General features: G+C 38.9%; 2 protein-coding genes across 4 annotated transcripts in view; one reads left to right on the plus strand and one right to left on the minus strand.

The window, feature by feature from the left end:
* LOC122084529 (IST1-like protein) overlaps positions 1-2,377 on the plus strand; it is a 14,157-nt gene extending 11,780 nt beyond the window's left edge. For both annotated transcript variants that reach the window (XM_042652833.1, XM_042652834.1), the window contains 5 exons: positions 60-163; positions 250-421; positions 1,088-1,228; positions 1,381-1,463; positions 1,550-2,377. In XM_042652833.1, coding sequence (XP_042508767.1) covers positions 60-163; positions 250-421; positions 1,088-1,228; positions 1,381-1,463; positions 1,550-2,228 — 1,179 coding nt within the window. In that variant the 3' untranslated portion in view covers positions 2,229-2,377. The remainder of the gene's footprint in view (positions 1-59; positions 164-249; positions 422-1,087; positions 1,229-1,380; positions 1,464-1,549) is intronic.
* A 4,720-nt stretch (positions 2,378-7,097) lies between these two features.
* Positions 7,098-9,604, minus strand: LOC122083862 (probable CoA ligase CCL5). Of its 2 annotated transcripts, none has more exons than XM_042651773.1 (5): positions 8,205-9,599; positions 7,947-8,092; positions 7,776-7,843; positions 7,556-7,658; positions 7,098-7,478 (listed from the first exon to the last, which is right to left on the minus strand). In XM_042651773.1, the coding sequence occupies exons 1-5, from the start codon at positions 9,439-9,441 to the stop codon at positions 7,365-7,367; spliced, it is 1,668 nt and encodes a 555-aa protein (XP_042507707.1). In that variant the 5' UTR covers positions 9,442-9,599; the 3' UTR covers positions 7,098-7,364. The 2 variants fall into 2 exon arrangements, 1 of the variants encoding a protein (XP_042507707.1); XR_006141742.1 differs by having other exon boundaries at positions 7,446-7,478; positions 7,556-7,650; positions 8,205-9,604.
* Between the last annotated feature and the right edge of the window lie 1,968 nt (positions 9,605-11,572).

An 11,572-nucleotide genomic window follows, 5' to 3' on the forward strand; every position in this document is an offset into this window, starting at 1 on the left:
GTGGGCTTGAATGAAATTCATATTATTATTGCCTTTCACTGTGATTGTTGGTTTTGTAGGTTGAACATGTGATAAGAGAGGAGAATATTATGGCAGCAAATGAGATCATTGAACTATTCTGTGAATTAGTTGCGGTGCGACTTCCAATCATTGCAAAGCAAAGGTCAGTATCTGTTTTATTAAACCTTGAACCTCCTTTCATCATTTACTGTGTTAGAATTCTAATTGGGAGGACTCGTATCCTTGCAGGGAATGCCCAGCAGATCAGAAAGAAGGAATCTCTAGCTTGATATTTGCTGCTCCAAGGTGCTCAGATATCCCAGAACTACCCCAACTAAGAAATATTTTTGAAAAGAAATATGGAAAAGAGTTTGTAACTGCAGCAACAGATTTACGACCTAACTGTGGTGTGAATCGCACGGTAAGTTCTCTCTGTCCTAGTTGAATGGTGTGAATCAGACGTACAGTAACTTTTCTGTCCTAGTCCAGTGGTTGCATTGCAGTGTTACCAACTTGCTAATGAAAGGCAAGGGAAGCAGAAGATCGACATTTTATCCCTCTCGTTTTTGTTCAGGTCTGCAATTATCTAAATGCTTTACATGGAGGCACTGGTTTATCAACAGTTTGGGCTGCATTGATAAAATACAGAAAACAGATGGATTCAGGCTGGATTGGAATTTATCAGATACAGCCTGTTGGACCCTGACAAGATCAGGCCTGAATAGATGATATGTCCTGTTAGGGTCTCTTTACACAAATATATGCAAGTACAAACACTTGAAATATGTGATTATAGTATTGAATCCATGTCCTCATCTCATGGGTCATCTGACATGCCTCAAGCTATGAGTTCTTAATTGGGTTATTTAGATCTATTATTGATCCCACAATTATAAGAGTACACAGATAGAACCTGTCCTTTTGGATGTCTGTAATTCTGTCTCAGTCTTGAAGTGACATAACGAGATTGTCTGAACCCAATTCATTTGCAACTTTCTTGGTTAAATTTGGTTTTCTAGCTTGTGAATTACTTGCAGCTACTGATATTATATGCATCTCTGCATTGTTTTTTTGTTTCTCTTAAAAGCTGATTGAGAAGCTGTCAGTCAGAACACCTACTGGTGAAGTAAAGTTGAAGCTTATGAAGGAGATAGCTAAGGAATACCATATAGAGTGGGATATGACACAGTCGGAGAAGGAGCTTCTCAAACCTCCTGAGGAGCTTATAGTAATAACTCTCTCTCTCTCTCTCTCTCTCTCTCTCTCTCTCCTGTGTGGGGGTGGGTGGATGTGGATTTTTGTGCTTCTTGCTCATACAAATTCAGCTCCATTTATTTATCATCAATACAATGTCATTTTTGGAGTTCTTGGTTTGTGCAGGAGGGACCACGTACATTTGTCAGTGCAACCAGCATGCCTGTGAAGCCTATATCACCACAAGTTGTTGAGCTGCCTACTAACAGGTATATTATACTGTTGGATCTAAACTGGTGAATAGTTTAAAAGAAAGGGGGTGTTAACATCGTTGGTCATTTGTACCTCCACCTAGATCTACTAATGATGGAGAAAGAGGTGGAGATAATACCACCATGCAGTTTAAGAGCACAGCTTCAGCTGCTCAAGCAGCTGCAGACTGCGCAAAGAAAGCAATTGCTGCTGCAGAAGCTGCTGCATATCTAGCCAACAAGAACTCTCATCAGCCAGTCGGTTTTGATCATGTTATAAATGGCTTCAACAATCTAAAAGCAAGCGATTCCACTGGTGCTTTTTCCATGTCAAATGACCTTCCGGTAGATTCTGAGAGGCACAGTGGTGGTCAACCAGAGCCTCCTGGGGGATTATATGCATCAGAGAGTTTCAACAGGTCGTATTCCTTGCATCATGAGAGGAGTGATGATCCTAAAGATTTAAATGGGGGAAATGTTTATAGGAGGCACAGCTACAATGTCCCTTCTGCACATACAGATATAAAGTTTGATGACTCAAATGGGTTAGATTCAGACTATGATGAGGACATCCAGGTAGAAACACCTACAGGTGGCAGCTTTCCACCACGCCATCAGCCTCCACCCGCACCTCCATCTAACTCTTGTCAGCCTGGTGATAAGATGGGAACAGATTACGCAGTTTCACATATACATGATCTGGCTCCTCACCTTCATCCTAAACTGCCAGATTATGATGCACTTTCTGCTCGCTTTGAAGCTCTTAAGTTACGAAGATCATGAACTGAGATTTTAGTTTGGTCATATAGTTGTGTCAATTTTTTGTCATATACATTGAGTAAAAAGTATGGAGGCAATTTGGTATTGAGTTTGCCTTTAGTGCAGTAGTCCCTATAGCTTTGATTTAAGACTCAATCATACTGGATCTATTGTTAAAGAATCTTTTTTTTCTTCTTGGGGGGTGGGGGTGGGGTTTGGGGGACTTGGGTGTACTGGTGAAGATTTCACAAATTGATGTCATCATGAATACTAGAGAAATATATTTTTCTTCCCCATTTTCATTATTGAAATTATAAGGAAAATCTTCTTTTATTGAGAATATCAAAAAAAAAAAAAACCCCTGAGAAATGTATGCTTTTATTGAAGATAGGAAAAAGACCTTTCTCCCCAATGTTTGTGCCAGTTTTATTAACCTCATATATGCTGTTCCTCTTGAGAATGAACTGCCGGCTTCAAGGTTCTGACAAATCATACAAAGACTTGAGTTGATATATGCCACGTGTGAAGCTTTGTAATCTCTTTTTGGAAGTTCAGACAATTATGCAGTGACATTGAGCACTGACCCAAACGAGAACAGAGAGGATCAAGAATGAAGATATTTTCAATTTGTTGGAAATGAAACGGAATGGAATTTAACTGGTAACGAACCATTAAACTAGCTTCTGTCAAATAGATTTCTGGTGTCCAAACAGGGTCAGTACTGGTCTATACTGCTGATGATTATTTTGAGTATAATAAGCACAAGTTGCTGATGTTATCATCCATTGTTGTACATTAGCTCCAAGCTGTGGTTGGAGGTATGAAGGAGGTGGTAATGAGAAGAATTACAAGATTAAGACTCTGACTGGGATTATGATGCTGTGTAAATGGGAAGGGCAGCTGCTATGGAGAGACTTAGCTATAAACAACTTGTTCTCTATGCCATCCTCTATTGATGAGGTCTCCTTCAAGAAAATCAAACCAGACAGGTATGTAAATGAGATTGTGTATGGGATATTTGGATTGTCGAGGAGACTTCGGTAGAATATTAGATACTGATGGTAAGGGAACGCGGTATATCCACTTGTAAAAAAGGTTAGAGAAAAGATTGGAATCAAAGTCAAAGAAAGATATTGAAAAATAGGCGGCTCTTATGTTGTGACTTGGAATAAATCTTTTGATACGATCACTCACTTTTAGGTTTTCCTTTATGAAACTATCCACTTAAAGTTTGAGTTAAAACAAAATACCCAAATTCAGGTCTGGGTTTACAAAATTATCCACCCAAAATCAGGTTTGATTTTACAATACTACTCAAGATAGTGATTCTCCTTCATTTTCCGCACACAATAAAAAAAATAATAATAAAAGACTAATAAACAAATCTGACAATCCAAGGTAAATCTCCAATTCAAAGAATTAAAAACACCAACAAAAAAGAAGAAACAAGAAAACCAAAGGAGGACCAAACAAACACTAAAAGAGAATATATCATAATAAAGGAAAGGAAAAAATAAAGCCAAAGGTGATACATCAAAATTAAAAGAAAGAGTGGAGGGGGAAGAGCTAGCAATATTTGAGAAATTAAAATCAAATCAAATTGGAATCTATTGATTCATACTTAATTTCTAGTGTTTGGGCCGATTCCGGCATACCATTATCGATATTCATGGAGAGCGATTCCGTTGCCAATTCCACTTGCATCAGAGATGATGAGAATCCATAACGTCATTGTCGGATCATAAATGCATGCACTGATTTCTTCTAGTTATTAGGCTCAAGTCATATGATCATAAAAGTTCTGAAAGCTCTCTTTACTCCTGAAGGATTTCCACTTAATGGTGCATGGAATATTTAAGAAATAATCTAGATTGGCCCTTCGTAAAAATTTACACTCACATTTAATGAAGCTCTTCCCTTCTTAACGGGGAATGAAATTCCCACAAAGTCAGCAAACAACAAAGTACTTATACAGCTAAGCTCTTGGAACGCAGCTCTTTAGGAAAGAGAAGGTCCTGAGAACAAAGTATGAACATGTTTTTTATTTCTTAAATATGGGTGTAACCTTATCCTTATCCTAAGAAAATTAAAAAGGAAAGTTACATGATTATTCATTTTTGATGTTTTTCTTTTTTTTTTATTTGACAAAATTATCTATTTAGAATTTCAGTTAACAAAAGTATTCAAAATCAGGTTTAGATTTGTAGAACTATCAAAGTTTCAGTTATTAATAAAAATACTCAAAACCAAGTATGAGTTTATTGAACTATTCAAACTAGTGATTCTCTTTCATCTTCTACATACATTCAGGTATTTTTGGTAAAATTTTGAATGAATAATTTTGTAAATCTAAACCTGATTTTAGGTATTTTTATTAACTGAAATTTGAGGTGGATAATTTTATTAAAAAAAAAAAATCTGAAAGCAAGTAATTATGTAACTTTCTCAAAATAAAATGAGAAAGGAAAAGTAGGTATCAACCATATCAACCATCCCATCAGTGGAGCGTTGAATGGCTACATCTACAGGACAGTTGCATTATGACCCAGTGCCTTGTTAGATAGACAAGCACTTTCGTTTGTTGTCAGGTGTCAAGTTTCTACATTTAGTGCCATCTGAGTCAGACTGATATCTTGACATGCGTTACGCAACACTATAAGCGCATTATAGTGAGTATCATGGGTGGACACCATAATAATTCACCTATCCATTGATTCCTCTGGAAAACAGTGGTCTTACCACGTGGAATGCCAAGGAATCTACTTTTCGGATGGTTAAATCTTAGCCGAACGACTGGACTTTACTCAGCCTTGCCAAGAAACTTATTAGTTTCTAATATTGCTATCCGACAAGACCTTATCAGGTTGAGTAGCTTGCCTTTGAAGAAAAGCAAACGAATTTTTAAAAGGAAATCTAATCAGATAGATATCCTGTCTTTCGAAAGGAAGTTCCTCCGGACAATGCCAACTCAATCTAGGCCATCGGACAGTTGCATTATTCGCTATGAGCAAATCTTTGGATCACTTCAAATCTTTTAATGGGGCCTCATTTTCTCATCCCTTTCCCTACTTCCCATAGCAGCAAACATTTAAATAAAAGGGAAATTATGGAGGCTGAACTCTAAAGAATATAATCCTGTTATTCACTTGAAATTAATTGAATTAAAAATATGTACACTCGGTCGGCCATATATATTTATAAGGGAAGGGCTGTCTAAGCATTAGATGTACCATATGCCATAACATATTATAATATTATTAAAAAATATATATTATAATATTTTATTGATTGTCTTAAGAAAGTAAAAGCTTTATTAAACAATACTCAATACTCATGTCTCATGTGGGAGTAAACACCTTAATTAAGCTCAAATCAAAGAGCTTTTTCTCATTTTTATATATTGGGAGAGGGTTTCGTAAAAGGCAGTGTGGTTCTTACACTAATACGAGAACTAATGATAGTGCACATGGAAGCATCAATAAGGATGAGATTTTTGCTTTTCATGAGGGCTGGAATAGTCATTTTGCCTCAATTTGTGTCTAGGTGTATGAGCCACACTGCCTTTATGCATTTTTTCCCTTATGTAATATATATAAACAATGGTTTGCTATTATAAATATAAAGGGAAAAAGAATGTTATTTCCTAGTGTATCCTACACCCACACACATGTGGAAGGGGAATCAGGCTTTGAAAAGACACCCATGCCCTGCTTCCACTTCCTCATGTGTGTCAGCGTAGGGTACACTAGGAGGTAGCATTCTTTAACCCATATATTAAATATATAATTAGGACAATATTTTCTAACTTATATGGGTAGAAAAGCGAGAAGCAAGACTAGCTGTGAGAGGCACAATAGAGGTTACACTCAAGGGGAGTGTAACCTCGGCAAAGTCTGTCTCTCTCCTCTGCCAATATAGATCATTTCACATGAGGGAGGAGAGAGAGAGATTGTGGCAGAGGCTGCGCTCCCCCATTGAGAATATTCTCCGGTAATTATAATGTCAAATGACTTATAAATGAGATAATAAAATAACGAGAAAAAGAAGCCTAAAGACAGCATGGCACCTACACCCAGACAATGGGGGGAAAATGATTGGCCCATCTAATGAAAAAGGCAAAAATCTCACATATATTGATGCTTCTACGAGTGCTCCAATTGACCCACCCAAAATTCTTAAATGTTGGTGGTCATCGATTTATGTGTTGAATGAACTCATATTTCGAGCGTCCAAGCAGCTTGTTTTCGTCAAGGTGTAGACCAGTTTTTGATACCTTTGGAAATCAATCTGGTTCCTCTCCAGGTAACCAGACTTTCTCATCTCACACACTCCATTGGCTGTGGTGGTTACCTATAGGAGAGGGAATCTGAACTAAGGTTTTAAAACTCAGAATCGATCTAGGCTAATACTAATCCAAATCATAATAGATTAGATGGATTTATCTCTATTTTTAATAAATAAAAAATCATTTTTATTACCAATTTATCCTTATGCCTTACCAATGGCTCGATCAAGCGTAATGCCAGTTGATCCGATCCAAGTTTTCAAACCATGATCTGGACTCTTTAAAAATCCCCGTCAAAATAATTATAAGTTGTGCTGCTGCTGTAGTTTCATATCTGATGAATCATTTGGGATATTGGTATTGGTACTGCTACTGGATTAAATATGGGATCAGTATCGAGGTCCATAGAGGTTGAATCCAACAATTTACCCTCAAAAGATACCAATACCATATGGTATTTTAACACTTATAACCCTTGCGAGAAGAATTCATATTCGAGAGAAGAATTACACAAAGCTATACAGAGAAGTCATAGCAATATATATATATATATATATATATATATATAAATAAGGACACAGAATGAAATGAACAAAATAGTTCCAATATTTCTCAAGAAAAAATTCCCAAGGATCCATATTATTGAGGTGGTTAAGATATCATGCAAATGGTTGGTACTTAGAGTTTGGATCATTGTCATACGATATTTGATATAGATTTCAAATTTATTTATTGTGAAAAATGTTGTAAAAAGAGAGAGATTGAGTAAATTCCATATATAGAATCATTCTCGGACTCGGGAACTTTTAATGTTGGCTGTATTGATGATGAATCCAACGATAGATAGATGGATAGATGCCAATTTGCAAATCTACTCATAGCTTTGAGATAGCAAGCTTAATGAGGTCCTTCCTGAGAATTTTGCCAGATGGGCTCTTGGGGATGGCAGCCACGAATGCCACTCTGCGGATTCTCTTGTATGGAGCCACCTGTGCATCCACACGCATCGATTAGTATATATTATGGTTCATCTAATATACTCTCTCTCTCTCTCTCGCTCCCTCACCTGTGTAGACACAAAGTCCATGACGGCACTCTCCGACTGATTGCTTCCCGCTTTTCTCACCACATATGCCATTGGATACTGTCCCACCTCCTTATCTGGAAACCTGACAAGACATAATATCAATTCCCTCTTTGTCTTGGTTCCTTCATCCTCCTGAAACATTCTATGAGGATATCTATATTATAACTAACCCAGGGGAAGAGCAGAGAGAAAGACTTACGGTATGACAGCAGCATCAGCGATCTCTGGGTGCGTAAGCAACAATGCCTCTAGTTCTGCTGGAGGGACCTGCCATGCCACCACACAATCACACCAACTCTGATAATCTCATCTCTGGAGCTTAATTGATCACTATGCATGTCAATTAGTTGCTGATTATATAAATTGTCACCTGATAGCCCTTGTATTTAATGAGCTCCTTCAACCTATCCACCACGAATATGTATCCTTCCTCGTCGATGTAGCATATGTCTCCTGTCCTTAGCCATCCCTCCTTGTCTATCGTCGATGTTGTGGCTTCTGGGTTGCTCAGATAACCTTAAACAGACACCCACACACACACAAATATTGAATATGAATCGGTATAGGCTAAGACCGATCCCGGTCCAGATCCGATTCCTAATAATTATTTGTTAGGTTGGGGCTTTACCTTTCATGACAGAGGGCCCACGAAGCCAAAGCTCACCAGTCCGATTCACTGGCAAGGCCTCTCCAGTGTCCGGGTCAACGATCTTGGCTTCCAAGCTGGCCGACAATAGCCCCGCCGTACCATATCGCCTGCTCTCCTCCAGCGTAATTGTGGACGCTCCAAGCCCCGTGGTCTCCGTCATTGCATAACCCTGCTGAATCCCCACAGTTGGATACTTCTCCAAGAAACTTTCGATCACTTCCTTGCTCAATGGAGCCCCACCCGAAATCACCCATTGCAACATCCTCAGGTCGTACTTGGCTTTCACCCTCTCCGCTTGGTTGATCAACGCCACCAGTATCGGCGGCACGAGAGGCAGGTAGGTCACCCCGTACTTCGCAACCGCAGATAGCATCTCATCCATATCAAATTTGGAGAGCACCACGACCGTCGATCCGAACGCCAGCAACCCTGCGACGAATACCCCTAAGCCGTAGATGTGGAACATTGGCACAGTGCAGATGAACGTCTGCCCTTCCAACGTCGAATTGGTCACTACATTCTGAATCATCACCATGAGGTTCCGATGCGACGAGATCACACCCTTGCTGGCTCCGGTTGTGCCCGACGAGTAGAGCAAAGTAGCTGGGTCATCCTCTCTCACCCGTTCCTTCACTCGGGTTCTGAGTCCACTCTGATTCGGCTCATTTTTCATCATGTCCTCGAGACAGGAGATGATCTCGGTGGTCTTGGAGGAGAGTTTCTCGTTGTTGTGTTCTCCGATGAGAACGACGGGGAGGTCAGTGCCGGAGAGTTTAGGGAGGAGGGACTGGGTGGTGAAGGCGAGGATGGGTTTGGAATTGGCGACCTGCTTGTGGATCTCCTGAGGAGTGTTAAGAGGGTTGGTGGTGGTGATGATGGCGCCGAGGGACATGACTGAAAGACAGACGACGGGGAAGAAAATAGAATTAGGGGAGAGGAGGAGAACCACGTGACCCTTTCGTATGCCCATCTCAGACAAGCAAGAGGCCACGGAATCGACTGCACGCCATACTTCCGGGAAGGTAAGGTGGCGCCCGGTGGAGGCGTCGATGAAGGCGATCTTACCATTATGGGCATGGGAGGAGATGAAAGTGGTGACATCCAAGAACTCGTTGCAGGGGAGGGCAATGGGTTTCCGTTTACTGTAGAAGACGGAGTTGGACTTGCAGAAGCCGCTTCTTGGATCGATGTTGATCGATATGCTATCAGACGCCATTTTTAACACTTAATCCTACCAATAATAATATACGACTAACTCAGCTCCGGATCTTCTGAAACACTTTTGTCAGTTTTATATGATTAACCTGGGACAACAGTGATTCTAAATCAGTCCAGTATTTGTCACTGTTTGAACTTTAGCCCAATAATTTTCTTAATTCAATCTAATCGGTCACTGTACTACCAAAGAAGAAATTCTAGTTATTGCACTATAGCCTTTATTGATTAGCTGGATAACACCATCTCTCATGAGATGAGAGGTTATGACTTATGAGAGGTTCCTCCCCCCACCCGTGGTTCCATCGATGATGTGAGATGAGGAGGGGTGGTTATCAGCTGAATCCTGATTAGGTTCAAGTACAAGGACAATCTCAGACGTGTTTCTCCTATAGATTTAAAATAAATTTATCAAATGAAGAAAGAGAAAGAGAAAGACCGTAACAAGTTTATCAGGGGTGGCAAGACCATCACCTAAAGCTCATAAAAAAAAAAATAAAAAAAAAAAACTTGAAACGAGGATTACTCCATGCTATCTACAATAGACACCATTTTTTCTCTTTACGCAATGACTTTATCACCAACCGTGTAAACATGACCTGCTAACCAACCGACTGAATGCTAACTTGACTATGTCTAGCCTCTTAAGGCCCGCTAACCAACTGATAGAAGAAGATAGGTTCTCCTGGGCCGAAACCATTGCAGCAGCGGAGAAGATGCAGAAAAGCACGGTAGCCATGTAGGAAGTGTTGATATGCGCCATTGTTGAGTTGCAGTTGAAGGAAGTCTTTGCTCGGTTGAGAGAGAGAGAGAGAGAGAATACAACTTCAGTAGCTGAGATCTGAAGAAAACGGTATAAAGGGGATTGGGGTAAAAAAGACATTTAAGATATGATGCTAATTTAATATTACAGATACGATTATAATTTTCAGGGAGGGGGAGTGAAATTTCCTCTACTTGTAATTGTTATTGTTGAGCTTTTCAATCTTACTTAAATGTACTTGCCAAACGTATCATTATGATTTAGTGTGTTAAGTCAATTACCATTACCATTACCATTACCATTACCAAGCAAGCTTGATCCTTGGCTTCACAGTTCTAAACTCTAAGTGGCCAGAATAATGATCCTTCACCATTTAGCTTTGTGCACTAAAAAACTGAATCACTTGCAATAGGCGGATCGAACTATAGAATCAATTGGTTAAAACCCCCTTTTTTTTTTTCTCTCCTTCCCTTTTCTCCTCAATTTATCTCGTCAAAATCTCTCTCAATTTTCTCCGCCACCACACACACTATCCATTCTCTCACTTTTTAGTAGAGAAAGGACACTCACTTTTGTTACAACCGGCTCATGTCAAGAGACTCAAGACAATGCCTCTCTCTTATCTTCTCTCCTACCGATTACCGACATCTTTCTCACTTAATTTTTTATAGGAAATTTTTTGTTGTAAACAAAGATTGATGGATTTTTGTTTTTTTTCTTTTGCATGACCATACAATTCAACTGCTTAAACAAAAACATCAAATTGAATAATTGAAAAAAAAAAAAAAAAAAAATAGAGAAGAATTGTTTCAAGACCATCATAAATTTTGAAGATAAAAAAATTCACCATTTTTTAAAGAATAAATAAAAACTAACACTTCTTTGGGAGATTATGGGAGATTATGGATCTTGCAAAGGAAACCTACAAAAGTGCAGTGGTAGCATTGATATGATTAATGCTACAACAAGATGTAAACGGATTGCATGCCTATGTGTGATTGAAGGTAGGTTGAAGGGAGAATCATTGAAGAAGATCTCAATCCCTGATAATGGATGTAGAAGAGAAAGCTAACTGCAAAAATCTTTATTACAAAAGCTTAATTAACAAAGATTACACTAAAAAGTTATCTATACCTTTTGTTCTACAATTTACACTAGATGGAATCCTCTTTTATAAGGGTTTTTTCACAACTGTGTTTCCACTGAAGAGTTATTGTGAATTTGATTTTGTTATGGTTGGCGGTCGACGCCACGATTCTGAACTTAATGATAAAAGTGTGGTTCAATTCGATCCAGGATAAATCGGTCAGTTTTGATTAGTCCAATCAATATAGGGTCTGTTTGATTTTGTTTCTCTTGTTTTTATGTA

The sequence above is a fragment of the Macadamia integrifolia genome, chromosome 7 (genome assembly GCF_013358625.1).
Source record: "Macadamia integrifolia cultivar HAES 741 chromosome 7, SCU_Mint_v3, whole genome shotgun sequence".
NCBI classification, from domain to species: Eukaryota; Viridiplantae; Streptophyta; class Magnoliopsida; order Proteales; family Proteaceae; genus Macadamia; species Macadamia integrifolia.